A 27,318-nucleotide genomic window follows, 5' to 3' on the forward strand; every position below is an offset into this window, starting at 1 on the left:
CAAACTCTCATAACAGGTTTTCAAAACACAATTAACTTCAATCAGTATTTAAACATTTTTAATGAATAATTGAGTTAGTGTGTGCTATAAATTGAACGACAGCGTGCTATAATTGCATTAGAGATATCTATCATATGATAAATTGAGTCCTTTGAACTAATTAAAACAAAGATTTATAAATGAAGTACTATTATAAGCAAGATATTTTAGTTATAAATGTACATGTATATCCTACTCTTGAGTATATACCTGTAAATATAGTGTAACCTAACACCCGGGGGGGGGGGGGGTATGAGGAGTGTTTTCTTGCTTTTACACTAAACACATAAAAATTAGTTTAATCTAAAAAGGAAACTTTCATACAGTGATAGGCAATTAATCAAATAGTGAATAGAGAACAACTTTTGAATTTTCAGCAAAGGTCGTAAACACCCCTCTGGATCCTCCATTACAATAAATTCTCCTAAAGTAATACTAAATGGCCAGGCATATAGTAGCTTTTCAGGAGGGGGAACCTACTGAGGGGTGGGTCTACTCTATGACACCAAGGGAGTCATCCCTTGCCCCCACCAGGGCTTAACCATGGACACACTAGAGTTGTAACAGCGGGCTCGTCAGACCCATTGCCTCTGAGGATTGGTCCACACACCCTCCCGTCCCCCACCCCTTGTATCCACTCCTGATTGCGGGCCATGATAGAATATCAGATTCCTTTAATCAACTTATGATCACATAGATTGGTTTTAATGTGACGTTTCAAAATGAGGCTGTTCATCGGATATCAAGAGTCAAGTTAAAATATGAAATATTCATTGTTAACACAACCCCGTGCACTGTCTGAGAAGTCATATCGACGAATATAAAATCGGACTTTTGAAAGGTACCTAATTTCTGGACATTACTTGTGGTAAACTATAAAAGAAACTATGCTTGTTTTTCAATAAACACATGTAAGTTATAGGGAAAAGAAATTGCTATATATCTAGATTTCCGGGGGGTCTCACTATAAGGCCAGTCTTCCGAGGGGAACTCACACTATATAGCCAGTCTTCTGAGGGAAAGTCACACTATATGGCCAGTCCTCCGAGGGGAAGTCACACTATATAGCCAGTCCTCTGAGGGGAAGTCGCACTATATAGCCAGTCTTCCGAGGGGAAGTCTCGCTATATAGCGCCGGTAAGATATTAGTTGGTTTGACTATATAGAATAGATATCAAGCTGAATTACCCACAAAATACTACTTTTCTCAAAAATAAATAAAATGTTTTTGTTTGGACTTAGACATTTTCAGCTAAATTGCCTATTACAAGACAGTAGAACTTAAACCAAGATAGAGAGTTGAAATGGTCGATTTCTCCTTTTCTTAAGCTTCCTTTGCGATAAGTTTTCTCCTATTTCTTATCTGGTGGAACTAAAAACAAGTACGTATTCTCTAATTGGATTCTTTGCAATATTTTGTCGAAAAATTAGTTCGCGACTGAAAACATCGCTATTAACAAATTCTGAATAATGAACAAATTCAGATTGTTCACATACTTAGTTTGTCGAAAAATTAATAACAAAAAGAAAATTCTGGGGTAAGAAATGGTTGAAGCTATATATGCCGTATTCTTTCCAAGGATTTTACCGTAGGAATAATCAAAGTACTGAAAGTACTGATGGGAGTTGATTTTATGTAGATTTGCACCACATGCTTCATAAAAGACTCTGCAAATATTTTTTTCTGATAATTTAAACAATTGTGTAAAAATAAGAAAACAAGTGAATTTGTACTTACCACTTGCGTTATTTTACGCTGTCTGAGATTAATATGTACGTCATGTTGGAATTCCCCTCATGCGCGCGGGGCTATTTATAGACGCATAGCAAACAATGCTTCGAATCGGCGAAAAATGACAGCAGTCCTTAAAGAACAGAACATACGTTGAACAACGTAGGAAGGAAAAAGTTGAGATATCAGAATTAACTGGATACGATCCATCTGTATACTGGACTCCATGCTTTTGTATTTGAATCGAATATGATACCCATACACAGAAGCTTCCACCAAGAGCAGCAAATGTATTTATGGGTTCTCACTATAGTTACAGTTACTTTTTAAATAATCTTCTTACTCTTTTCTTTTGCATGCAAATATTTTCAAGCATGTTATTAAGGGAAAGTTAATAACTTTAAAACTAGATCAGTTGCATTACAGTGGTTATGTACACTTTGAAATAAAATATAACAGGTGAACATCGGGTCATACAGTTTTAAAGGATTCCCCCCATCTGTGCTAAACAGTGAACACCTATTGTGCCCACAGTGGTCATGGTTAGAACGACTTTGTATTTCAAGTGTAAAAAAGAAGCATTCTTGCAAGTTTCGGCTTTTCTAATCAAGTGGTTTGCGAGAGATTATTGATATATCCATTTTATTTTAAGCATTTCTTGATTATCTCCCTTTGCAATAGGGCATGGGACTCATTTGAACTTGGGTCCACTTTACGTAAGAATGCTTGCTTGCATTGGGCCTAGTGGGTTCTTGAATACATGCTGCTATGAAATGTTTATAATGCTCGCGTAATTAAGTAAAAGAAACAAAACTCTATTGAACAGAAACGATTTTAATTGTCCACCTGCCCACTACATAACTCGTGTGTTTCAAAAGTGCCGTACGAAATAAGAATTCTCTCTTATAGAATGACAAATACTAATATGTTGCCTTGCCTTTCCATTCCTTGTTTCGAAGATTCTAAAGAATTTAGATGTTTCACTTATTTGTACAGTAACCGTATGTCCTACAAACGTTTGATAAATCATTACAATGCGACACATTTTAGACTATCTATTTAGCTAAATAAACATTTCAAGGAGACTGCATCAAGAAAGAAATCAAAGTACTGAAAGTACTCATGGGAGTTGAACATTGTGGAAATTCAGTTAGAACAGATAGCACTGGAAGGGTAGGAGGATAAATGACTGAATATTATCATGATTTTAGATATAAATTAACTGTTGTTGTTTTTCAAAGCGTTACAACAGCAAACATGGATAATGGAAGGCCCATGGGCCACAACGCTCCTCGAGTAACTGAAGTCGTGTTGTTGTTTTCTAGAATTTCACCCCTTTATATTCTCATGAAAAATGTGACCACATATTATGGCCCAAACATTCAAATAAATATGGTTATCAATGCCTTGCAGTTATGAAGAAGTTTTTTTCCCTGTATATATTCAAGTTTAATCCTAGTTGTAGCTAATTCTAAGGATTCATTACTTGAAAAGGTAGTCCAATATGCTAAACTGTCACCTGAGTATACTACAGTCCTGTAGAGGATCAATGGAATGGTAAGTAATTGTATAATAACTCAAAATAAATGAAATGCAAAAAAATTAAAAATCGTCCGGCATCGGAGATGCACAAGCCGAGTTGCACAAGGAATGGGCATAGAGGGAACCGGCAGAAAAGTTTGCAAGAATTATCAAGCAGGGAGCAAAATTTTGCGTACATAAATTTCAGCCGACTTAAATCCTTTGTGACCTTGACCTTTAACCCTTGACCAAAATCAATAGGCTTCTTTGTCTCATCAAGGGCGATAATCCATCTAAGTTTAATTGAGATCCTATAATTTGTTAAAAAATTATAGTGCAGAAAACAAAATTTTCTCCAAATTTCAGTCTATTTATAGCCACTGTGACTTTGACCTTGTGACCCCGGAATCGATAGGTTTCTTGTCTTACTGAGGGTGACAATCGATCTAAGTTTAATTGAGATCCTATAATTCGTTCAAGAGCTATGGTGTGGAAAACAAAATTTTCTCCAAATTTCAGTCTATTTATAGCCAGTGACCTTGACCTTTGACCTAGTGACCCCAGAATCGATAGACTTTCTGGTCTTACTGAGGGTGACAATCCATCTAAGTTTGATTGAGATCGTATGATTCGTTCAAGAGCTATGGTGCGGAAAACAAAATTTTCTCCAAATTTCAGTCTATTTATAGCCACTGTGACCTTGACCTTTGACCTAGTGACCCCAGAATCCATAGGCTTCCTCATCTGATTGAGGGTGACAATCCGTCTAAGTTTGAATTAGATCCTATAATTTGCTCAAGAGCTATGGTGCGGAAATGAAATGTTGATGCGTGCCTGCCCAAAGGCACTTCATCAGATCATAAGCCGAGTTCGACTTCATCGCAACTCCGCTAAAAATGAAACACTAGTCAAATAATGTTATTTATTGCCAAGGTATTTGGGATATTATACTGTGGCTCAAACTGGGGGTGAATGAACCTGACAGTATGGGAAGCATATAGTGGAATCAGACTTGTGATGCTGGAATCTATAGTGATTAATAAACTATACATGTACAAGATCCGTAACTTTTTTTTTTTTCAGTTTGTGAGGGAGAACCCTCATGTCTCTTTCATCTGTAGACAAATAAACTGTAGACAAATAAACAATGTGTTTTGACCAGAGCAATTTCCAATCCTTTTTGCAGCATAAATTCAACATTGTGGCAACTGGGTTAAACTTTGATAGTGAAGTAATACATGGCAGCACCTTATCCCATGCTCTTAAAATTTCTGTTTGACACACACTCATGACATCCACTCAAACATTACAGAGTGCAGCAAAATCCCATTGTAATAGGGGATTCAAAATGGATAACTGGTACAAAATATGGTACATACTATTCGAAAAGGATAATGAATTTGACATATTGATGTCTTGGAAAAGGAAATTCTGACATCGGGGCTCTAAGCGTTTTCAAACATTGTCATTTGATAAAAGTGTTCTACATTTTTAAAAATAGAGATTAATATGTCTTTACATACATAGGTGAGAAAGTTTCCATTATTCCTAGCCAAGACATACCATGTATGCGCAAAAAATTCATAAACAAATACCAAAATACTCACGTAGAAAATGTGGACCTTACCGTCATCTAGCGCTGCGAAACACGCCATTTCGAGATTTTCGCCGACGAAAGCTCGGTAACAGTAATGAATAAGGTACATTCATTTTGTATCTATTTTGTGACTTTCTTTATTAAAAGGAACAATTCTCTAATGTGTAACGTGCAATTACTACGTAATTCAATAACTTGAAGCATGAAGCAGTTTCACTTTGCAACCGGATATAAGAAATTTTATTTCGTATTCCGATCCCGATCGAAAGTTGTTGACTGGGAATGACGCGTTTTAATTCAATATACATGTAACATCAAGCATTTTTTATATCACATTTAAAAAAAACCAAATATATACACATACACAATGTTGTAGAGTTATTTCTTGTAAATTTTCTGAGGTTTCGCACCATATTCGATATTTCGCGCCACGGTGTCAATAGGTCTTGTGTGCAGTTGTCGTTCGTTTCCCTATCAATGTTTATAGGTGACGCTGCGCTACAAACGACAATTTTCAACCTTATCTTTTATTTTTCCATGTATGTCAGTATCAATTTGATCGAAATCTTGTATTCAAATTGAGTTGAATACAATATCATTGCATTTACTTACATGTCAATTATCAAAATTAGATTAATTCAGAAAAGTTACATGGATTATTTAATGGCGGATGTTTATAAAAGTTTATGTTGATTTACCTAGGAGTAAATCAGCTGACACAGAACCCCCGCTGACGACCACTATACAAATCAATACAAATTACTGCGCAGAAAAGTGCGTGATGATCAAGGGAGATTGAACATAGTTCAACTCCCAAAAACATACATGCTTGTATCTGCACAGCTCTGTTGACGATAACGGTATGACCTCACTTGTAAGAACGTGACATGCTTTTATTGTTCGTTTTGATGATTCAGAGATAGAGACAGACTTTTTGATGTCAGGAAGCAAATTTATTAGTCTGCACAAATACTACAACCATCCTTCATACCCTTATTTCCGGTAATCGGGTGTAAATTCAGCAATCATTATAGCACGTTTTATTAGTTCATTTTTAGTCTATTTACCATATCTGTGAACTGTATGATACCATCACTCTGAAGACAGTTCTCACAAAAATGAATCGGATATTTGATACCAGACAATAACAGTAAACAGTTACCTAGAATATAAAGACTGTTACAGGAATACACTGATAACAACAGAAATATCTCAAAGCATCAGAAAAAGTTATTATCTTTCTTCGTAACTAGAGAGTATATATAAGCACGCCCTTCTGTTACGGGATCAAAAAGAAATACGAAACTTAGGAGAACGTTCCCATGATGATTTGCCTCTGTCTCGTCGTATTGTGTCTTTTCTCTTACTTCTGTACATGTTGTGGGATTTTGATACATGGACCCTCTAACTCATCGCATGCAAACGGGATTACTTCTCATGAAAGTAGCACAGACTATTCATCAACTCAACAAAAGTTAGAACAAGAAGTGACTGAACTCCAAAATATAGTTGCTAAATTGTCGGCAAAAATATCAGCTGTGGAACAGAATAATATTGAAATGCAATCCTTGAAGGCACAACAAAACGAGTCAATCAAAAAATTGTCCGATTTGGAAAAAGAAAATATAGATATGTGATAAATGCGTCGAAGCAGATTATTCAGCATCTCAACCGTAGTTTTACGTTACAACAATATGAAAGTAGAATGTTAGCAATACAACTTGCCTCCATGGAATCTGACTTGAGAACATTGAATAACGCGTCAAATAAAACGAATAACGATGTGTCAAATTTATCCAACATAACATTAGATATCAGGCACACATTGGGGGAAAATAATGAACAGGGTCAAAACAGTACGGGACGTCTGATCGAAATCGAACGCATCATGAATAAAACGAACAATGATGTGTCAAATCTATTCCACATAACATTGGATATCAAGCACACATTAGGGAGAAATAATGAGCAGGATCAAAACAGTACGGGACGTCTGAACGAAATTGAACGTGTCATGAATTATCTGAAAGCTCAACTTCGGTCTTCTGCTGTATCGTTTATTGACATGGAGAGGAGAACAGACCAGATGAACAGTTCCATGGTATTACTGAATACAACACTTCTAAATTTCCAGAAAGGTTCGTATATTACAAGATTCAACTGTTCTTTTTATTTATTGTCATATTCTGAAAAGAAAGTAAAACTGAAGCACTTAATTAAACACGCATAGATGCAATACAACATACTAAAGTTTTGATTATGAAGAATACTAATGAAGCTGTTCTCTATTGATATGTAGGTGCAATTATATATTTACTTATATTAAGTCGCATGGGTCTGAAAGGACATATTGCAGTACCCAAGTATCACGCAATTTATCCCGATATCAGAGATGTTAAACTCGGAGAGGATGTCGATATTTGCGTCATTTCTTCATATTTTTCTCCATTAAAATAATATAGCCATGCCGGACAAACATTTTTAATTTCTTTATTATTAACTTAAATCTTGAATTGTATGTCTACTTTTCAAAACGTTAAGCACTATATTTATAGCTTATTGACTTGATGTTCAGAAAAATGTCCTTCCACGGTCATTGCGCAATAATGACCGATGTTGGAAAAATCAACATGTTATAGTCACCTGGAAGATACGTACGGAGAGGTGAAAATAGCATTTTTTCTAATGTACTGGAAAACTCAGTCAATCGGAACGCTTATATATATATATATATATATATATATAATATACTAAGTATATATATAATCACTAAGTTGTCGGATCCACAACGTCGATATAAGGTCAAATACAAAAATTATACAAAGCACTAATTTGGCCAACGACACGAACAAACCAAATTGTCAAATTTTCGGGACGACTTGTCTCTTATTCAGGACAAACGAAACGTTTTACATGATATGGCTAATAGTAACAGAGAATAGCAAAACAACAAAAAAGTACGCCTAGCACTAAAACTAAACTAAATCTACATACGTATTTACACCACAGACTACATGTTTTTAATTCTAGGTTTGTCGATCAATGTTAAGTACGGAGCGAATTAGGACATGTCCTATTAGGTAATAATAATAATAATTGGTTTTATATAGCGCCTTTTCCAGCGTATGCTGCTCAAAGCGCTTTACAATAATCAATATAATACCCCGGTATACCTTATATCAATCTAGAACTTTCTCAGCCTCCTGCAAGCTGCCATTACAAGCGCTAGAGCACTAACATTCTAACAATATCTTTCACTGTCTATAGCCAGGTACCCCTTTAAAACTTGGGTGGAGTGAGGAAATTCATGTAAAGTGCCTTTCCCAAGGACACAACGTCAGCTTGCCGCGGCCAGGACTCGAACCCACGACCTTTCGGTCGAGAGTCTGACGGCCTAACCACTCGGCCACCGACGCCACATTCACAATGTACGAAATAGTAATAATAGACTTAATTAATTTCAGGTGGAACGAGTTAACTAAGTACGTTAAAAAGTTAACTCGTATTAAGAATTAATAAATAATTTATAAATAAATGAAATTACTAATAATTGAATGGAATGAAAATGTGTAGCTACTGGCAAATATTTCTTGGTTCTGATAGAGGACCGGTGGTTGTTGATCCGTCTGCGAAGGTCTGTTGTTTCTCCTACATACTGTTTCTGGCAGACATCGCAACTGATGAGATAGATGCAGTTATTACATTTGCAGGAAAAGTTTTCCAATATTTTATAACTGCGACCTGCTAGAACCCTTAGTGTCTGAGCTATATTTGCATTATTGACATCTGAGGTATGAGCATGTTTTGAAACCTCCATAAGGTAAACGGTTATCCAGTCTAGTCCTTACAATTATGTCTTCAGGTTTCTGGGGCGTCTGAAGGATGCCATCGGGGGGTTCTTGAAAACGTCAGCCATTCATTTTCACTTTCTCATATGTCAATGTGAAATAATTTGTATTATTTTACCGTCTATATCAATTGTAGAATATTCCGTAAAAGTGGCCTTTACTGCAGGAATGCCGTCATCCAGCAGCACCTTTTCAGGCGGAACGTTGGTGTTTCCTTCCGTCATCACCAACATTGGAGGCGGGTATAACCCAAGCACCGGGATATTTTCAGCTCCCAATGACGGTCTCTACGTGTTTTATGTCAGTGGTCTTGAAAGTGGTTCAAGACATCTTGGATTAGACATACATGTAGTTTTGAACGGAGTATCTAAGGTTAGATTAGTCGATGATAGGGTAGCGTCTTACCAGACAGTCACCAACATGGTGGTGTTGAATCTCCAGCAGGGTAACAGAGTGTGGGTGAAACATATGAATGCTAACGGTTATTATTCTGAAAGTGTGCCTATTACGACATTCTCTGGCTTTCAGATACACGTATAACTGTTTAACATAGATGCTATCAGCAAATAACTTAGTAGCAAATGTTAATTTGACAATGTACCCTTTTCTGACTTTTTCCAAGTTGTACATATGTTTGGGTCTATTTTTTATATGCCAAATATGCGATAATTTGTCACTAGTCATAATATGTCAGATGACACATTTTTTGTTCTCAGGTGCTAATTTTGAGATGTGACAATTTGTCATTATACATTGTCTGTACATTTTACTTGTATGTAACTTTTACTTATACAAATGTATTTGAATCCTAGTTTGTGTTCCATTTACTGTCATTTATTGTATATGTATTAAATGACCTATTTTATTCTAAAGGGTGTGATGTTTTTATTTAGTACAAGCAGACAGGTATAAATGTATTTATGGTCAAATTTGATAATTAAGTTTGATAATTAATGAATTTTTAGTTGTTACGGTTGAAAAGTTTGTTCTGAACTAAGCTGCTTGTATAATGACAGTTTTGCACACGTCCTCTCACCTCTGCTCGGCACGGGTTCGAATCCCGCTCGCGCCGGTAAGTGAGAAAGTTTCCCAGTTTACATGCGGAAGGTCGGTGGTCTCTTTCCAGGTACATGTACATTGTAGGAGAAGAACCCGTAAGTTGCAAGGAACTTGTTTCTAATCCTTTTGTATATAGTATATACAATAAAATATGTTCAAAACAAAAACATTGTATCTGACATCTCTCTTCCACCAATAAAAACTTGGCGCCACTATATAACTGAAAAATTGTTGAGTATAGCGGAAAACATCAATCAATCAAGATTATTTATTGCTAGGAACTGCTGCTCAAGTGAGCGATATGGTCCATAGGCCTCTTGTTTTCAAACTCAAACATGAATTTAATTCAAATATTCCTTTAAAACAGGTTTTTAATTCAATATTTTTCTTTGGGTACTATCAGTTCTTTGATGATTTTCCCTAGCGACTGCTGGTTAGTGATTGCTAACTTCAACAAGGGCCACATCGCTCACCCGAGTTGTCTTGGCCCATGTCTTTAGACTTTCCATATATATTTGCATGTAAAACCTTAGTCCGTATTGCGGCCCCAACCTACCCCTGGAGGCCATGATTTTAACAAACGTGAATCTGCACTATGTTAGGAAGCTTTCATGTAAATTTCAGCTCTTCTGGCTCATTGGTTCTTGAGAAGATGATTTTCAAATATTTTCTCTATTTATTCTCAAGTAAAACTTTGATCTCTTATTGTAGCCCCATCCTACCCCCGGGGGCCATGATTTGAACAAACTTGACTCTGCACTATGTCAGGAAGCTTTCATATAAATTTCATCTCTTCTGGCTCATGGGATCTTGAGAAGAAGATTTTTAAAGATCTTCCCTATATATCTCTATGTAAAACTTTGATCCCCTATTGTGGCCCCAACCTACCCCCGAGAACCATGATTTGAACAAACTTGAATCTGCACTATGTCAGAAAGCTTTCATGAAAATTTCAGCTCCTCTGGCCCAGTGGTTCTTGAGAAGAAGATTTTTAAATGACCCCACCCTATTTTTGCATTTTTGTGATTATCTCCCCTTTGAAGGGGCATGGCCCTTTATTTGAACAAACTTGAAAGCCCTTTACCCAAGGATGCTTTTTGTCAAGTTTGGTTATAATTGACTACGTGTTTCTTGAGAAGAAGATGAAAATGTGAAAAGTTTACGACGACGACAGAAAACGGACAAATTTTGATCAGAAAAGCTCATTTGAGCCTTTGGCTCAAATGAGCTTTAAAAAAGACTTGAACTTTCAGGATAACCTGGATTCAAGAGTTAACAATAGTTGACTTCCATATGGGTGATATCTGAAAATCTATGGCATATCAAAATACCTTATATCACTCTTTGTCATATGGGCAATTGTAAGTTAGTAAGATATCTAATACAAACACAGTTTCTTTAGATATTTACGAAAAACTTGAAATTTCAGGTTACCAGCAATCAAAAGGTAAAAGTAGCTGACTTCCTTGAGAGTGATATCTGAAAATTTATGACATATCAAGATACCCAATATCTCTACTCGCCATACGTATTTTTGTAAGTTATGTTGCGATTATGATTTTCCTTCAAATAACTCGTCACTACTTTTTAGTTATATCCACATTTATTAGGGAATTCAAATTATTACAAGTGAACACTACAACTATAACTCTAAGACTCCTCACAAACTCATGCACATTGACTCATCTCATCTCCCTTAACTCCTCCCACATTTCTGAAGATAACCAATTAAAGAGTTCGAAACTGAAATTGCAACATCAACAGAAAACTGGTTGACATTAATTTGTAAAGAATTCTCAAGACAGGAAATGCTTTGATAAGGCTAAACCTTTTATCCTTGCGATGAATGTAAATCTTATAACACTGTCATTGAAACCGTGGGACAGGAGGGGGAGAGATGTCAATTTGAGAAATGTAACACAGATGCTAAAACATCAAAGCAAAAGTAGAATATACAAATTCACTCCTTGACAGTTAGTTAAATGTATAATATAAACACAGAGTTCCTTGTGGTATTCACACAGATTTTGAAATTTCTTTGTACCGCTCATCAAAATATATTATCATATTATTATAAGTAGCTGATTTCCATTAAAAAAAAGATATCTAAAAATTGGTGGTGTATCAAGATACCTGAAATCACTTCTTGTCATATGTATAGTCGTAAATTCAAATTGAAATTTCAGGGAAACTCGAATCAAATTGTGAAAGTAGCAGATATCTCAAAATGGATGGCATATCAAATGAATGAAGGTCTGAATTCAATCCGTATCATTTTCAAAGTAAACACTCAGCTGGAAAAAGTTTATTCGTATTTTCATTGCAAAGTTATATGTAACTGGAGAAAATTGAGCATGAAATTTCATACGACTCATCGTCATCTTTCGAAATAAACCTTATAGATAATAATTTTCAAACTCAGTAACCTTTATCTGGTAGCTGGCTATCAGTAATTAGACAGGCTCAGGTAAACCCATTGACAATGATAATTATGAATAAAGCTATTTTTGAATAGTCTGACAATATTACCAGTCTTGCGTAAAAGTCTGTTTCTTTTGTTCACTTATTGGACAGTGTCGGGTAAGTAATCTTGCACTGCAGGTTTTATATTCACTCTGTAGTGCTGAGCCATATCAACATGTCGTCTTGATGAGGAGAGCATTTTCTTTGCACAATCGATTTAAGGAATTTAATGAAAGTACTGCGAATATCATCTTAATGAGTGTTATATTCTGGATATGGAGGGTGAGAAAGTTATGGAGCCAAATTTTGATCCGAAAAGCATTGTTTTCTAATGTTTGGATGAAGAAATAATTAACGCCAACCAAAAGAACCCATTACGCCCATCTCGTGAAATGAAATTATTCATGAAAGCGAAAATAATAATTCAGAATTAGGATATGCTAGTAAAGAAAACATAAAATAGTGTTGTGAGGAAATGTCGGAATGTGCCTCTCGATCAAGCGAAATTCAAATACAGCATGGAAATATGTATGTCAAATTTTAAGTTTTGATGCGATATATTAATGGACAATGGAATTTTTAAAACTATGCGAATCTTAAAGTTGGAGCAGAGAATAAGTGTTTCAGTGATTTTTCCTATATCTGTGTTGATTCTTACTTGTAGGGAATTTAAGATTAAATTTGTGTCTCTTTGAAAAATGTAGTGTCTTTCTCTTATTTTCAGCCTACCTGTAGACGTCTAATAAGTTATTGGGTTTGTATGGCAAACCCTTTTACTATTTATTCGAAAAATAAGATATCTCTTTAAATTAAATATATCTTATTATACAGAGATATCTCTATAAAACTATATATATATCTCTAAAAAATAGATTTCTCTTTCACTTAGATATCTCTTTTACTTTTAGAGATTTAGAGATATCTCTTACACTTTGAGAGATATCTATTTCTCTTAGAGAGATATCTCTTTTATTTTTAGAGATATCTCTTACACTTTGAGAGATATCTCTTTCACTTAGATATCTCCTTCACTTTGCGAGATATCTCTTTCACTTATGACGATATCTCTTAAGTTATACTTTAAGAGATATCTCTTTCAATATCTTTTACTTTTAGAGATATATCCTTCACTTAAAGAGATATCTCTCTAAGAATTATTAGAGAGATTCGTTGAAAAAGAGAGATCTCAAAGAGAATGAGATATCTTTTTCCAATATTTTTTCATTAGTTTGATTACTTAAGAAATTCCGCCAAAGCAAATCTTACCATGGTGGCAGCCGGGCGAAGATTTTGCGTTTAACGCATGTGAAGTGCATAAAGATAACAAAAAAAACAAAGACAATAAATTGATAAGATATGTGAGCTAGACTGGATTTAGCTTCACAGCAACTTAATAACGTTACCCCAACCATGCACCTATTCAACCCTTTCCGCCATTTTTACACTAGAGGTATTTTGATTGGTTAAGAAATATGGGTGCAACAGGGAGAAGTCATCATGATAAAAATTCTGTTTAATTTAAAGAGATATCTCTCTAACCTAAAGAGATATCTCTTTTTACATTGATGGAGAGATATCTCTTTTTTCCTAGAGAGATATCTCTCTAGCTTTAAAAGATATCTCTCAAAGAGAAAGAGATATCTCCCTAACGTAAAGAGATATCTCTTTTGTTTAAAGAGATATCTTTACTAGTTTTAACCTTTAGAACAGGCCACCAAACTGGTCTAGAATGAAGAACAAGAACAATCATAGTACACCTAGATGAAATTTTCTCAAACTCAAGTAATTCAATAATGGTAAAAAAGGTGGAAACATGTAAGGCTATTTTTTCTTTCTCTATATCTATATAATTTTTTATTTTAATTATTTTGACTGTAGAGAGAGAGAGAGACAGACAGAGATGATAGATAGATAGATTGATAGGGTTTTGACATAAGGCATTCTATTTGATTTAGTTTAAGCAATACTTTTCACTGTAGTATATGAGTATCACCATACAGACAATGCGAATATATAAGATACAGAAACAAGTGACCAGGCTTATTTAAATCCTACTCTCTAAATTAATTACTTTGATTTATTCTACTGTGCTTTGTTGCATCTCATTTTTAGGAAATATTAGTTTGCACATATTGATTCATTGATCATATATTTTCGCAATACTTAATTATTATATCATACATGTATGTACTTGGATTTTGATTACATAATGTAAATAAATGACAATTTTCAATCCCACTAAGATTTCTGTTGTTCTTTGGCCAGAATAATCTAAGAACCACTCATGTGAGGTTGTTACAATAAATATATTTATATACAAAGTACAACGATCACAAATACTTCTTTTTTTATATAATTACATGTGTAACAAAATGCAGTTCAAATACATTTGCAATCAAATAGCAATACACAAATACCATAATATTTCTATAAAAGTTGATGAATTGTATCATTAATTATTTTCAAAAAAGTGCATTGCTTTGAATGCATGTATATCACAGGTCCATATTTTGCACTTAAGAAAGTCCAGCTTCTGTAATAAAAAAAAGGGGGGGGGGGGTATTCAATTGAGAAGTGCCTTTTTGATTAGGTCTTTCCTGTCTGGTGTCAAAGACGTGGGGAATTCAATGTCAAATTCTATCACTAAATCTCCCTTCTTCTTGGGGTCGGCTGAAATTGGCATTCCCTCCCCTGGAACAATTTTTGTATATCCTGGCCTGAAAGTGAAATGTTATACATGTAACTGTAATATACAATTTCTGGAAATATTCACAATATAATAATTAATAGATGGTATTATAAATGTTAATCCCAAAAGAAAATTTCATTCCTTTTAGAAAACTATCATTGAAATATATTCATTGAGTGTAAGGCATTGATGCAACCAGTTTTAACAGTGCCACATTATATCAATAATTAAACGCAATAATTAGCACCATCAACTAAAAATATTGCTGGGGAAGATTAATAAGCGAGTTATGTAAATGAAAATCACTCACTTGATGATATCATTGATGGGAATATGAAGCACCCGTTCGTCCAGAGTGATTATTTCCACTGTGCAACCAGTCAGAGATTTTCCCAGCGGAACCTTGGCAGTGTGGATCAGATTAATTCCCTGTCTGCGGAATCGGGGGTGAGGTTTATCTTTCACAATAAATACTATATCAGCTGTAATTGAGAATATAAAAAATTACAGACACTGTACATTGTACGTTAAAATACAATTACATCTATACTAGTCATTCAGTAGATATTTTTACCTGTATCAATTATGAGTAGAATGTTTGTAGAAATATTGAAAATACAGTTTGCTCCTTAATATGGATATCTGATTCAACAAGACATCAAATATTATAAAACGATATACTTTAGAATCTGCCGGTACATTTTCCACGTATACAAAGCGATTATACTTTATAAATCCCCATGATTAAAAATCAAATACATGTACAATGATATTTTTCACAGACTCAGAGGACATAATGTTGAATTGTGGGGTTTTTCCTCATTAATTGTACAGCCCTACACTATCATTACTGGTTTACCTGGAACATTGTTAGGACCCTGGTCACCCTCCTCTGGGAATGTGATCTTTGTTCCTGGCTTCCAACCTTTCTTGACTGTGATGGTTAAAATTTTCTCTCTTATACTTGATGTGTGACCATCCTCATTCATAACCTGTAACACAAATAATTACCATGTCTGATCTCCCAATAAAAATATCTTAATTGTCCAACACATACACATATTATCTCTTCTGTTAAATTTGTCACAGCCATTTCCTTATTGATTCATACTGTAAAATTTATTTTGTCAAACTCGGACATTTTATTTAAGAAAGGTATATGATGAAAATGTTTCGAGAAAAAGCAATCTGACACTATAACCAAATGATAATACTTGATATTAACATATTGTACTCATTTTATAGCATTCGAAATTTGGCACAATCAGATCTGATGCACTCTATGGTATAATCATAATTTAGCCCTTATTTTGTTTTTGATAATGGAACTCAAAGAAATTTTCATATTTAAGCGCAACCATAAATAAGCATTCTTACTTCACAACCAAAGGTGCTAAAATATGAATCCTGCTAACATAAGTATATTGTACAGTAATTCGTGAATTTGCTGTTGTGAAACGATGATAGATTAAGAACAAAGTGTTATGATTCTATCATACCCTCCTTGTAATTTTCATTTTCTTTGTGCATCCATGGAAAACTTCCTCTAAGGATAAGACAAGATCTCTCTCTATAGGAGGATCCTGCTTCTTTCTCCCTCTCCCTTGTAATCCTCCAAATCCCATGCTGAGATCACCATCGACTCGGTCATAAAATTCTGATAGAAAAAAAAACCATTGTAAAGCAAGAGATACTTTCATACAAATTTCAAAACCTGTCAACTCTGAAGCTGGAGTGGAACCAGAAATTTTCAAAATGTGGATGTGACCTGTCTATAAATTTCTCACTAAGATGGAGGTAAAAATTGTGGAACAAATACTCAAAAAGTTATGAATACAGCTACAATGTGAAATCAGTAAAAGAAATATGTGGAATTTTGTCAAAGTTAAATGAGATTGATATACTGCCCTGTATGTATTTTTCAAATCTGGGCATATTTGACATGCCAACCCTGTAAAAGGCGGGTTTTTTTTTCTACCTTGGAAGGGATTGTCACCACCGAAGAAATCTCTGAACACCTTTTCTGAATTTCCATGGAATGTGTATCCTTGCGTCCAAGCTCCTGCTTCCCCACTTCCCTGAGGGACACCATTTTTCAGACCTTCTTCCCCAAACTGATCATACGTTGCTCTTTTCCGAGCTATAAAAACATAACAGTGTTAAGTGCTACTGTACATCAAACATTAAACATATACATGAACAGTGTTACAACTGTTTAACGAATTAAACACATACAACAACAAATAAACAGTACTGTATGTTAGAATCTACAGTGTCTGCAGTTCACAAATTTCATTGAATACATAATCATGTAAGTGTACATGTACTGCAGTTTCTGCAAACTATAGCTGTGTTGTCTGAGTATGAAATTTGTGACATATAGACTATATGTCACAAATTTCATACTCAGACAACACAGCTATATATAGTTTGCAGAAACTGCAGTACATGTACACTTGTAAACATTATGTAGCAATGACAGGCAAAATTTTTAGTTACAGTACAATGAAAACAATATATGCAGCGGTCCTTTTATAAAGCCCGACCTCATCATTTATACCAAATACTCCAGTAAACTATAAAAATATCAATAACTTACGATCACTCAAAACATCATATGCTTCTGCACACTGTTTGAATTTATCTGAAGCATCTTGATCTCCTGGATTTCTATCAGGATGATATTTCAGTGATAATTTTCTGTAGCTGTAAATACACAAAAATATAACAGATCAATATGATATCTGTTATTTTGCATGACACCGATTCCTTCATCAGAGAATTCAAGTGATTTCAGCAATTTGAAGTGTCAAACAAGCTCGAAATATTAGAATGTGCTTTATAAAAAATTAATTCTTACTTTTTCTTTATATCTGCATCTGTTGCACTTCTCGTAAGCTTTAATATATCATAGTAATCGACTCCCATGTTTACAATCTCTTCGTGACTCCAACTTGTTTACGAAAAATGGCGGATCACATGGCAACATGACAGCTCAACAAAAAGAGCGTCATTTTCGTAAATAAGTCGTGATTGCTCTGTTATTATCAATGGTTATTTTATTTTTTATAAATAAATTTTAACGTATGAAAACTCATTTTCAATCCATCTGATTTATTGCATGCATATATTATGAAAAACCAAAATTCGAAAATACCACTAACTAAAGAGGGTTTGGAAATCTCCGAGCAACAGCGTCAAACAGTATGGCCGAGAATTGATACATTTTTCACGAGGAATTTTAAAGTCAAAAACAGAAAGGTCATATGCTGTAAAAAAACATTCTCGTTCACCATGGAGGGGGATGTTTCGGGGGTTAGAATATCCCCACCTGTTGTTGAATTTTACGACACAGAACCAAATAATGTGCATCAATTAAATGTGACCGTAAAAAACATTAGCAAAACAAGCAAGAGCATTCGATTCTATGGACCTAAAACCAAGGTAATGTTGAATGAATAATAAGCACATTCACAGCGGTGAATGCATATGAATATGCAACACAGGTCGTTGAAGTTTGTATTTGCATTTGAATTTTTCTTTTTGGTAGTATTTTCAACTGAGAGTGAAAAATCCCAACAAACCTATAGCTCCAGGGCTATGTGTACCTGCTGTTGTTGAATTTGAAACATCCGAGTCAAAGGAAGTGAAAGATAGGCTTGTAGTTACCATTGATGGTGATGTCTTAGAAATTCCTCTAATAGCGTAAGTGTTGACATATGTTATTCTTCCCATTCGAAATGAATTTATTAAGCCATCGATCAGTGTTTGCTTCAGTCGAAATACATATAACACTGATTTTGAATTCTAATGAGAATACATTATCACAAAACTATTTACACACCACTAAATGTTATGTGACTATCAATGCAAATGAAATGACAATTCTTAAATGCGAGATAGAAATCCTAAATTTAAAGTTGTGAAATTAATTCTTTCAGTAATATTTATAGTCTTCATTATTTCATTCCTGAAATTGAAACGTGCATTTGTGAAAATTTACATTAGTGATTATGTAAAATATGCAGCAAATGTGCATTTAAATAATGAAATATTACAAATATCTTAAAGTCTATCCTTAAGAGTCATTGCAGTTCAAATTTCAAAATCATTGGTATTCTTCCAGTTACCCATGTCAGCCTATTTTGGAAATTGAAGAGGAGGTATATTTCGGAAACCTTGTGGCCAACAGCAAAACAATATCAAAGGAGATATCACTGTTTAACCATGGATCCAAAGCAGGAGAGTTCAAGCTGAAGTACTCTGGTGACAAACCCATCGCTATAATGCCAACCAGTGGATCAGTGCCACCCAAAAGTGTACAACTCATCAAGGTATCTTCAAAATCTAGGGGTGGAGGAGATGTGTTCGAATTTTTTTTTTTTTTGCTACAAAACTTCACAAGGTGCAATATCAGAACTATTATTTTGTCTCTGATTCTGTTGTGGTTTTTTATATATAGTATGGCCAACAACATGTTTTTGGGTTAACTTGGGAAACTTTCCAGTGAACAAGCACATGAAACTAGATATATCAGATATATTGAGTTCAGGCACTTGTGTACGTCTTTGTTGAAAGTGGAAGGGTGGGGGCAGACCAAGAAAACAGTTGCTTTCATATTTGTCTGAAAATTCATAGTTAGCAAAACAAGTAGTTCTGCCTAAACCCCAATATTGTGGGGAGGGGGCGTTTATCCTTCAGTCAACTCAGCACAGGAGTTTCAAGTCATCAATCCAACCTTGCATTACCTCTACCATTTGCCACTACTGTAAAAAGTGACCAGCTAATAAATCGATATTTGCATGTAAAGTTAACATATCATGTGTATGATGATAATGGAAAAAGTACATTACATTAGGGGGGGGGGGGGGGGAGGTGGAGGTCCCCTCACTGCAATGTGCCTGAAGATTGATCCATGAAATGTTATCATTTATGATATCATTGCATAGCGGTCTGTTGTTATAATGACTCAAGAAAATCTAACAAACTGATTAAATATCCACATACAGTAGAGGAAATGCATGTGACTTTGCCTTATTTTTGAGTCGCCTTCCCCTACCAAACATCAGAAATTCAATCTAATATAACTCATGTCTTGTGGTACAAGTATATTCACTTACAACATTCTGCAAGATAATCTTCAAATCAGACAGATATTTTTGTATAAGAAATGAATCGTCTTTGTTTACAAGAGTTGCCCAAGTGAAGCATAAACTTTGTAACTTCATTTTCTGAGGAGTTCCAAAATTTTGAAGTTTCGATATTTCGTATTTCAGTGAGAAAATTTATGTTTTAATAGAGAAATTCAATGTAACTAACTGACATAAAACTTCTGAATGGCCCACTTGATGCACTCAGTCTTACTGGTAAATCTGCATGCTAAGGAAGCATGCTTAATATCACAACAAATTGCTTTTTCATTGCAGATTGAGTATGTTACAAAAGAAGCTGGAAAAATAGATGAAATAATAAAGTAAGTTCTTTCAATATTCTCTGTCATCTAAATTTTTAGTCAGTGCATAAGGGCTTAATATCACTAAAACAATAATTGTGAATTTTGGGGAAAAACATCACACTCAAGTGAAATAAACTGTGGAAGAATTTTCTCAGAGAGTTCATCTTGGACATCCATTGCTATGTTCAATGTTTACTTTTTTGTCTTTCTGCCACAACATGATTAAAAGATATAAATGCAGTGAAACTTGAAAAAACTGGACACATTTAGTTTTAAAACAATGTTTGGCACAGACAACATCAAGAGAACAGGACACGTTTAATAATCAGATGACTTTGGTATGAAGTGTATGCACATATTTTATGGTACAAGTATCATATTTCATACAACGACCAATCAGATATGTTATATCATGCTTTAATACAAAATATTTTAATACCGAATTAAAATACATAATTTATTGTTTAATAGGGTGAAATTAGAAAGGCAAGAGACAAAATCTCTGATGGTTCGAGGTGTCCTGGTGGACCGGGCGATTGAGGTTCTGTCCCTGGAGACGGAGGAACCCCTGGGCTGTGTCAAGTTTGGGGAGGCATACTACGGCTCAGATAAAACAGAGTGTGCAATTCTATACAATAACGGCCCAGAATCTGTCAACTTTGTAGCAGTATTAGACGAAGATGCTATTGCACAAGAAATGGTAATTTGTATTTTTCTCAAAATCACAATGAAAAATGTATTTTGTATAAAGTTGCTAGAGACTGATGGCTCCTTTGTTTCTGTTTGCAATGCAGTTACGCTGAGGCTATAAATGCTATGTTAGAAAACATTAATTGTGACTAAAAATGTATGAAATATGAAGTGTACACACATAATTTCTGAATGCCAGGGTGTGGACTTGACTCGCAGTACAAATGATGCCCTGGCTGACCAGTATACCGAGGGGGAGAAAGCCAAGGGTAGCACAAATGTCATCACTTCACTGATTACAGCCATTCCAAACCAAGGTGTGCTCAAACCTTTTGAGAAAATCCCTGTATTCTTCAGATTTAGTCCAAGGTGAGGACAAATTTAAAGTATTTTGAATTGTACATTCTGAAGAAAGCTTTTGCTTAGTTTGCATCTGTCCCATCCACTGTACAGCCAGTAAGTGTGAATGTCTTCCCAAGTGGGTGTTTTTGGTTTTTGTTTTTTGTTTTTTGGGGTTTTTTTGTTTTTTTAAATATTGCATTTTATTGAAATGTAAATTAAATGAAAAAAGCACCATGTCATTTGAAGACAGTTTCTCAGGGAGAAATGCAGAATTCTATGTTCATGATCACAATTTTGATTGCAGGTGGAATGCATCCAAAGAAGGATGGAAGAGCCAAGTGGCCCCTCCCCCCAGGAAGGACTTTGCCTTGTTTATGAGGATACAGATCATTGGATCAAGTAATTTATCAGACAGCAAGAGACCGGGATCAATGACTGCTAAAGATGGTATGTAGCTTTGTATCTTTGGGAAAAACACCTCTATCATTACAACAAATTTACTTAAAATGTGCATGCCCCTAATTGATGGTAATACCATAATATTGTATGTGTACCTATTTTAGCAGTACATCACTACATGTATATTTATTTTGGTGCCTTTCACACATTTAGAATTGCATTAATTACTAACTGACACCGAAACTTAAAAGTATTAATTAACTCAACACTGACAGTGCTATACATATAATTTATGACTGTGACAAATACAGTCCATGGTCAGAAAAACGCCCCCAAAATTTTGGTATTACACTGGGTACACATACAGATTATGTAGATAGATTTTGGACATTTTTTTATTCTTGTGTTACCTTTCTACCAACATACACTCTGGAAATCAATGTCTGATGCACAATGCAGAACTGTTTACTTGTAAGGATTGTCCTTATTTTCCACTGATTTTAAAGTCAAAATACGCTCTACAGATTCACGTTAAGAATCTATGATTTTCCACGAATCTGGAAAAAATTCAGTTTCCGAAATTTGTTGATCGGTATGATAAAAAAAACCTTGTCAATTGAATTAAACTAGTTCCTCGCTGATTAGTCCGAGGAGAGAAGCGAGGTCAATAGGGAACCAGTTTAGTCAATCAAAGTTACCATTGTTTAAAGCGCACCATTGATACTGATTTATGTCAAACTTTTAAAAAAGCATGGATGGCGAATGTCAGATTGACGAGAATGCAAACGAAACATCAAATCCCATTCAGAGGTTCAAAACAAGAAAAAAAATATGCCCTAATTCTAAAGACTCATACAGAGTGCTTTGGCCATGCCTCCAACAATCGAAGGAAGATCACATGGTGTTTTCATGGATATTTCTAACATTACTTCAATATATTTATTTTCGTTCCATATTTTATCAAGTTCAAATTGTTTTGAAATTAAGGGATAAATGGTATGGATGTAGGGAATATAATTTAAATGAAATTTATTGAACAAAGAGCAAGGTCAAAATTAATACAACCGGCAACCTTTAACCTCGTGGACTCTATAAAAAATTATTTTATCAAAATGCTGTGGTATTTTATAAAATATGACAGATTTAAAGAATGATGGAAAACCATGATAATTACACATTGCAAAATGTAAAATACAAAAGCAACAGTAAACAGCAACATCTTATTTATATGACAACAAGGAGTTGTTCATATAAAAAAAGGTTTAACAACCCGCGTAGCATTTTTTGCTATATTCAACTTTTATACTGACAAAGTGCTCAAAATACTGACAACTTGGTTCTAGAATACTGACATCAGTTGGACGGGGTAAACAGGTCTGACAATGGATGTGTAATAATGGTTACTCCTATTTCAGGATCAATGGTAGAAGTAGCCATGACAGGAACAGCTCTACCTGTCCTTCTTACCATCTCTCCATCCTATAAATTCAACTTCGGAGAATGTCCAGTGGGAGAACATGCAGATGTACTGTGCACCATCAGAAATGAGTCCAACGTTCTGCCGGCCATTTTTCAGTTCAGAAAGATTGCTCATTTTCTCACCCATCCCCCCAATGGTAAAATACCCCCAAGTCAGAGCCAGGATGTTATCTTCTCTTTCTCACCCAATCAGATAGGTAGGTCACGCAGTGAAATCTACCACTTAATCTCAGTGTACAGTGAAATAAACATTATACAGTAAAATATGCTTATAGTGAAGTGCTGGAGACAATCAATGATTCTGATCATTATATCCAATAAGTTCATATGTTTTAAAACTACAGGGAATGAAAATCACTTCACTGTAAGCAGGAATTCATTGTAAGGGTGTTCACTGTATCCATGTTTTACTGTTTATGTATATGATTTCTTATTTCATGTACATGTGTCTGTTATGAATTAGATATATTTTCACATGAAAATCATGTAAGAAGTAAACTCCGTATAGTTTGTTAGAAACTAGATCAAAACATGTATTTACAGAATATAAGAGTATACATAATATATATATCCTTCAGTCATTCAATATTTCAAAGCTTAAACAACTTTAGTGTTTGGATATTTATGAACTGTTCAGTTTGGTTTTCAAAAAATCCTAAAGCAAATTAAATGTCTGTGTCAAGTGATGAATTTTCACCAACCTTAAATTAATACCCAAAAATAACCCTTTTGTTGTAGGATCTTTCAAGCCCAAGCAACTGTTGGACGTCATCGGTCATGTAGCAGACAACCAAAACCCAACCATTGCTCATATGCAGGTCATCCATACGTACCCCATCCTGTTCTCCGGCCACAGTGACCCAATCCCCATAGAGAGGAAGGCCAGATTTAATCCAGGTAAACTTCGGTGAAATTTCCGTAAGATTTTGTCAAGTTGATAGTTAGATGTAATTTTTCGAACAAGTGGCTAGATGGTTAATTCTGAGAGCCACAAAGGTTGGCAGTTCAAATTCCAAACCACCACGGTGGTCTAGAGGTAGAGCGTTCGCCCCGCATGCGGAAGGCCGGGATTCGAATCCCGGCTGCGACAGACCTAAGTCGTTAAAAACAGGTAGTGACAGTTCCGTTGCCAAACACTCGGCATCGGGTGTGAATGTCACGGGTCCTCGGAAATGACCTTAAAAACGGATGTCCCAGTAGGTGTGGAACGCTAAAGATCATGTGTTTGTTTTTTTAATTGATATGATAATTTTTATAAACATTTCTTTCAGGACTTACTCCATACATAAGCAATGAGGTAGGAATGTTTGCCGACACCAAGATTTCAGACCTGCAGGGTGTCCCAAGGAATGCAGTGGCAGGTGGTCACAAAACTCAAATGCACAAAGTGGGTCACTATGAGGAGGATCCCGAGGCCAAAGTGGCATTTCCAAATGACCGGGCACAGAGTATTCGACCAGAACATGACAAGTACAAGTAAGTTTCAACAGGTGTTCACAAACTGAATAAAAAATACCTCAAATAAATGGGCAGTGGAATGATAACCTCAAATAAATGGGCAGTGGAACAGTCTTGTGCAGATTTAATGAAATTTCAGTGTTAACATGACTGAAGTATTCATACTACTTGATACATGTGTATACTTATAAATACATGACATTTTATTGTGTAATAAACTTAGATGTGTTGTTGGGGGGGGGGGGGGGGGGGGTGGCCATTGAAGACTGGAAGTTCCTTTTTATAACTCCCCGTAGAAGAGTTATGTGCCTTTAACGTCCAACTTTCTCTTTTTTTGTTTGTAGACTGTTCATGTGTTGTAAGACAAAAAAATTAGCTTGAATTAACCTGTATTGACAATCAATCAAAAATCCACTTAGATTTACTCTTCCATATTGATGAAATAAGCCTACCCTCTCTGCCTACCAAGTGATGGATTTCATCACTGATAATGAGGATGAATAGAATTGTGTTGTATGTTACAGGACAATTTTCACTCAGTCTAATAGACACGCCTACACTGATCCTGATTATATGATGACGGAGGAAGAAGGAAGAATTAAGCATTCACACCGCGACAGTTATGTCATGATGCTTAGAGAGATGAGGCAGAAACGACTGAACCGTATCAAAGCAAAGTAAGTTAGCCGTGACCAAAATTTACGTCTGTTGTGGATCATTGAATTTTTTGAGGTGTGTGGGACAGTAGTTGTTTTCAATTCTATGGTAGTATATTCTTATTGAATATTATAAGTAAGTGAGACTAAAATCATATTAAATCTTTTTTGCATATCAAAAGCTAAGCTTATAAAAAAAAACTGTGTCTAGACAAGGAATTTTTTCATCATAAACGCTATTTTTTGATAATATATATGATTAATTCATCTTTATGCTCAAGACAATATTTGTTCCATTCATTAATCATGACATATGCTCATCAACAGTAATGATTTAACATTGTTCTATAGGGAGTTCAAAGTGACCAACAACAGTGTTGATATCGGAATAAAATCTGCAGCAGGTCTGAGACCAAAAGTGCTCACTCAGCAAGAAATACAGCCAGACCCAGAAAGTTAGTGAAGTCATGCAATTCTGTTTTATTGTTACAAAAAAATTATCATAGCACACATTTTTATCGCATACAAAGGAAAAATAAAGTTTGTTCTTCTCTAAAATAACACAAGAAAAGATAAGTGCTTTACAACTATTTTATTCTTGTTAAAGCTCCACGACCTCCCAATGCCGAGTTCAGACTTCTAAGCTCCAAAGAACTAAGTGCAGCGGAACAAGAGACCACTGCCAAACAAGTTAGTAGAGTTATCTCTCTTTAATACAATGCTTCATGAAATATCACTCACTTATTCAGAGTTAAATGGTAACTATGTCAGGATACAAGACTATTGACTTTTATAATTCTTGATGAGAATATAGGTTGCTAACATTTGAATTATTTTTTCCCAGCATTTAATGTACCTGAGTTGATTTGTATAGTATGCATATATTTATCTCGTATTTGTGAAATATATCACCCAATTGTAAAGAATTATAATGGCTTTATCCAACATCTGTTGTAAGCACAAGGGAACATCCGTTGGATAATTGTACTTCATATTGTCACACAATGTAAGGAAAAGCATCACATAATCTTTTGTGAAATTTAATATATGTAACAAGGACAGAGGAAAAAATTAAAAAGTAGTTGATATGAGATAATTATAGAACCTCTATAACTGTACAAATTTGAATTTGTTTTATCCAACTCGTTTAAGTAGTGTATATACAGGTATTTGTCTAGCAAAACCTGGCAAATATATACACCATTTCAACTCATTGGATAAAACCAACATAAAATCAGACTAAATACTTTGTACTGCATTGATTATTCTTAAGTGACTATATATGGGGAAAAAATCCTCACTTGTACAGGGAAATATACTCAATGATAAACCTACTATAACCACTGGATTGTCATTAATCTAGGTGTGTGAGGGTCTTAATGCGGTGCCCACAACAAAGGTGGAGAAAGCGGACTGCACCAAGTGGCTCTCTCCACAGCAGCTCCAGCAGGTGGTGATCGGTCCCGCCACGCTGGACTTTGATAAAGTCTGTCTACGATCAGTGGTGAACAGAAACCTCAGCATCATTAATAACCTGAACCAGTACATACACATAGTGGCTGAGGTAGGTATAATCAGGGGAAAACATTTTAGAGTATCAAAATTGATTTACAGAATTCTTTTTGAAATTTTGCATTAGAGGTTAGTTCCTTTCACAAATTATTTTTATGTATTTCTTCATTTAATGGTTTTTTTATCATGATATAGATAATCTACAAGTTTAAGCATGGTAGCATATATATATATATATATACAGAAGATAATTTATTATTGATCATGAAAAGTTTGAATCTTTCTCTTTCTGTAAGAATCTGCACACATTATGACATACAATTATTTGCAATTTTTTGAGGGATACTTTAATCAATGATGTAAAAGATGTCATAAGATT

At 34.9% G+C, this 27,318-nt stretch overlaps 3 protein-coding genes across 5 annotated transcripts in view; 2 read left to right on the forward strand and 1 right to left on the reverse strand.

The window, feature by feature from the left end:
* Window positions 1-6,233: 6,233 nt before the first annotated feature.
* On the forward strand, window positions 6,234-9,523 carry LOC125675874 (multimerin-1-like). Its single transcript, XM_056158526.1, has 2 exons — window positions 6,234-7,027; window positions 8,874-9,523. The coding sequence occupies exons 1-2, from the start codon at window positions 6,595-6,597 to the stop codon at window positions 9,275-9,277; spliced, it is 837 nt and encodes a 278-aa protein (XP_056014501.1). The 5' UTR covers window positions 6,234-6,594; the 3' UTR covers window positions 9,278-9,523.
* Window positions 9,524-14,594: 5,071 nt separating this feature from the next.
* LOC125677332 (dnaJ homolog subfamily B member 13-like) lies at window positions 14,595-17,948 on the reverse strand. The gene is made up of 7 exons (XM_048915341.2): window positions 17,809-17,948; window positions 17,548-17,654; window positions 16,927-17,088; window positions 16,448-16,605; window positions 15,808-15,940; window positions 15,259-15,430; window positions 14,595-14,976 (listed from the first exon to the last, which is right to left on the reverse strand). The coding sequence occupies exons 1-7, from the start codon at window positions 17,874-17,876 to the stop codon at window positions 14,823-14,825; spliced, it is 954 nt and encodes a 317-aa protein (XP_048771298.1). The 5' UTR covers window positions 17,877-17,948; the 3' UTR covers window positions 14,595-14,822.
* A 192-nt stretch (window positions 17,949-18,140) lies between these two features.
* LOC125675287 (cilia and flagella-associated protein 47-like) overlaps window positions 18,141-27,318 on the forward strand; it is a 34,149-nt gene continuing 24,971 nt past the window's right edge. For all 3 annotated transcript variants that reach the window (XM_056158528.1, XM_056158529.1, XM_048912814.2), the window contains exons 1-14: window positions 18,141-18,392; window positions 18,499-18,653; window positions 19,075-19,282; window positions 20,375-20,421; window positions 20,875-21,103; window positions 21,293-21,462; window positions 21,740-21,882; window positions 23,250-23,510; window positions 24,052-24,210; window positions 24,585-24,789; window positions 25,296-25,448; window positions 25,779-25,882; window positions 26,035-26,117; window positions 26,791-26,991. In XM_056158528.1, coding sequence (XP_056014503.1) covers window positions 18,243-18,392; window positions 18,499-18,653; window positions 19,075-19,282; window positions 20,375-20,421; window positions 20,875-21,103; window positions 21,293-21,462; window positions 21,740-21,882; window positions 23,250-23,510; window positions 24,052-24,210; window positions 24,585-24,789; window positions 25,296-25,448; window positions 25,779-25,882; window positions 26,035-26,117; window positions 26,791-26,991 — 2,268 coding nt within the window. In that variant the 5' untranslated portion in view covers window positions 18,141-18,242. The remainder of the gene's footprint in view (window positions 18,393-18,498; window positions 18,654-19,074; window positions 19,283-20,374; window positions 20,422-20,874; window positions 21,104-21,292; window positions 21,463-21,739; window positions 21,883-23,249; window positions 23,511-24,051; window positions 24,211-24,584; window positions 24,790-25,295; window positions 25,449-25,778; window positions 25,883-26,034; window positions 26,118-26,790; window positions 26,992-27,318) is intronic.

Source organism: Ostrea edulis, chromosome 3 (assembly GCF_947568905.1).
Source record: "Ostrea edulis chromosome 3, xbOstEdul1.1, whole genome shotgun sequence".
Taxonomy (NCBI): Eukaryota; Metazoa; Mollusca; class Bivalvia; order Ostreida; family Ostreidae; genus Ostrea; species Ostrea edulis.

Bases quoted from the DNA above. Each gene is read 5' to 3' on its own strand.
- LOC125675874 (XM_056158526.1), top strand. From the start codon at position 6,595: ATGTTAGCAATACAACTTGCCTCCATGGAATCTGACTTGAGAACATTG. The intron at 7,028-8,873 runs GTTCGTATATTA...TATCAATTGTAG, and splicing joins ACTTCTAAATTTCCAGAAAG to AATATTCCGTAAAAGTGGCC.
- LOC125677332 (XM_048915341.2), bottom strand. From the start codon at position 17,876: ATGGGAGTCGATTACTATGATATATTAAAGCTTACGAGAAGTGCAACA. The intron at 15,431-15,807 runs GTAAACCAGTAA...TCTCAATTACAG, and splicing joins GGGTCCTAACAATGTTCCAG to CTGATATAGTATTTATTGTG. The intron at 14,977-15,258 runs GTGAGTGATTTT...TTTCACTTTCAG, and splicing joins CCCATCAATGATATCATCAA to GCCAGGATATACAAAAATTG.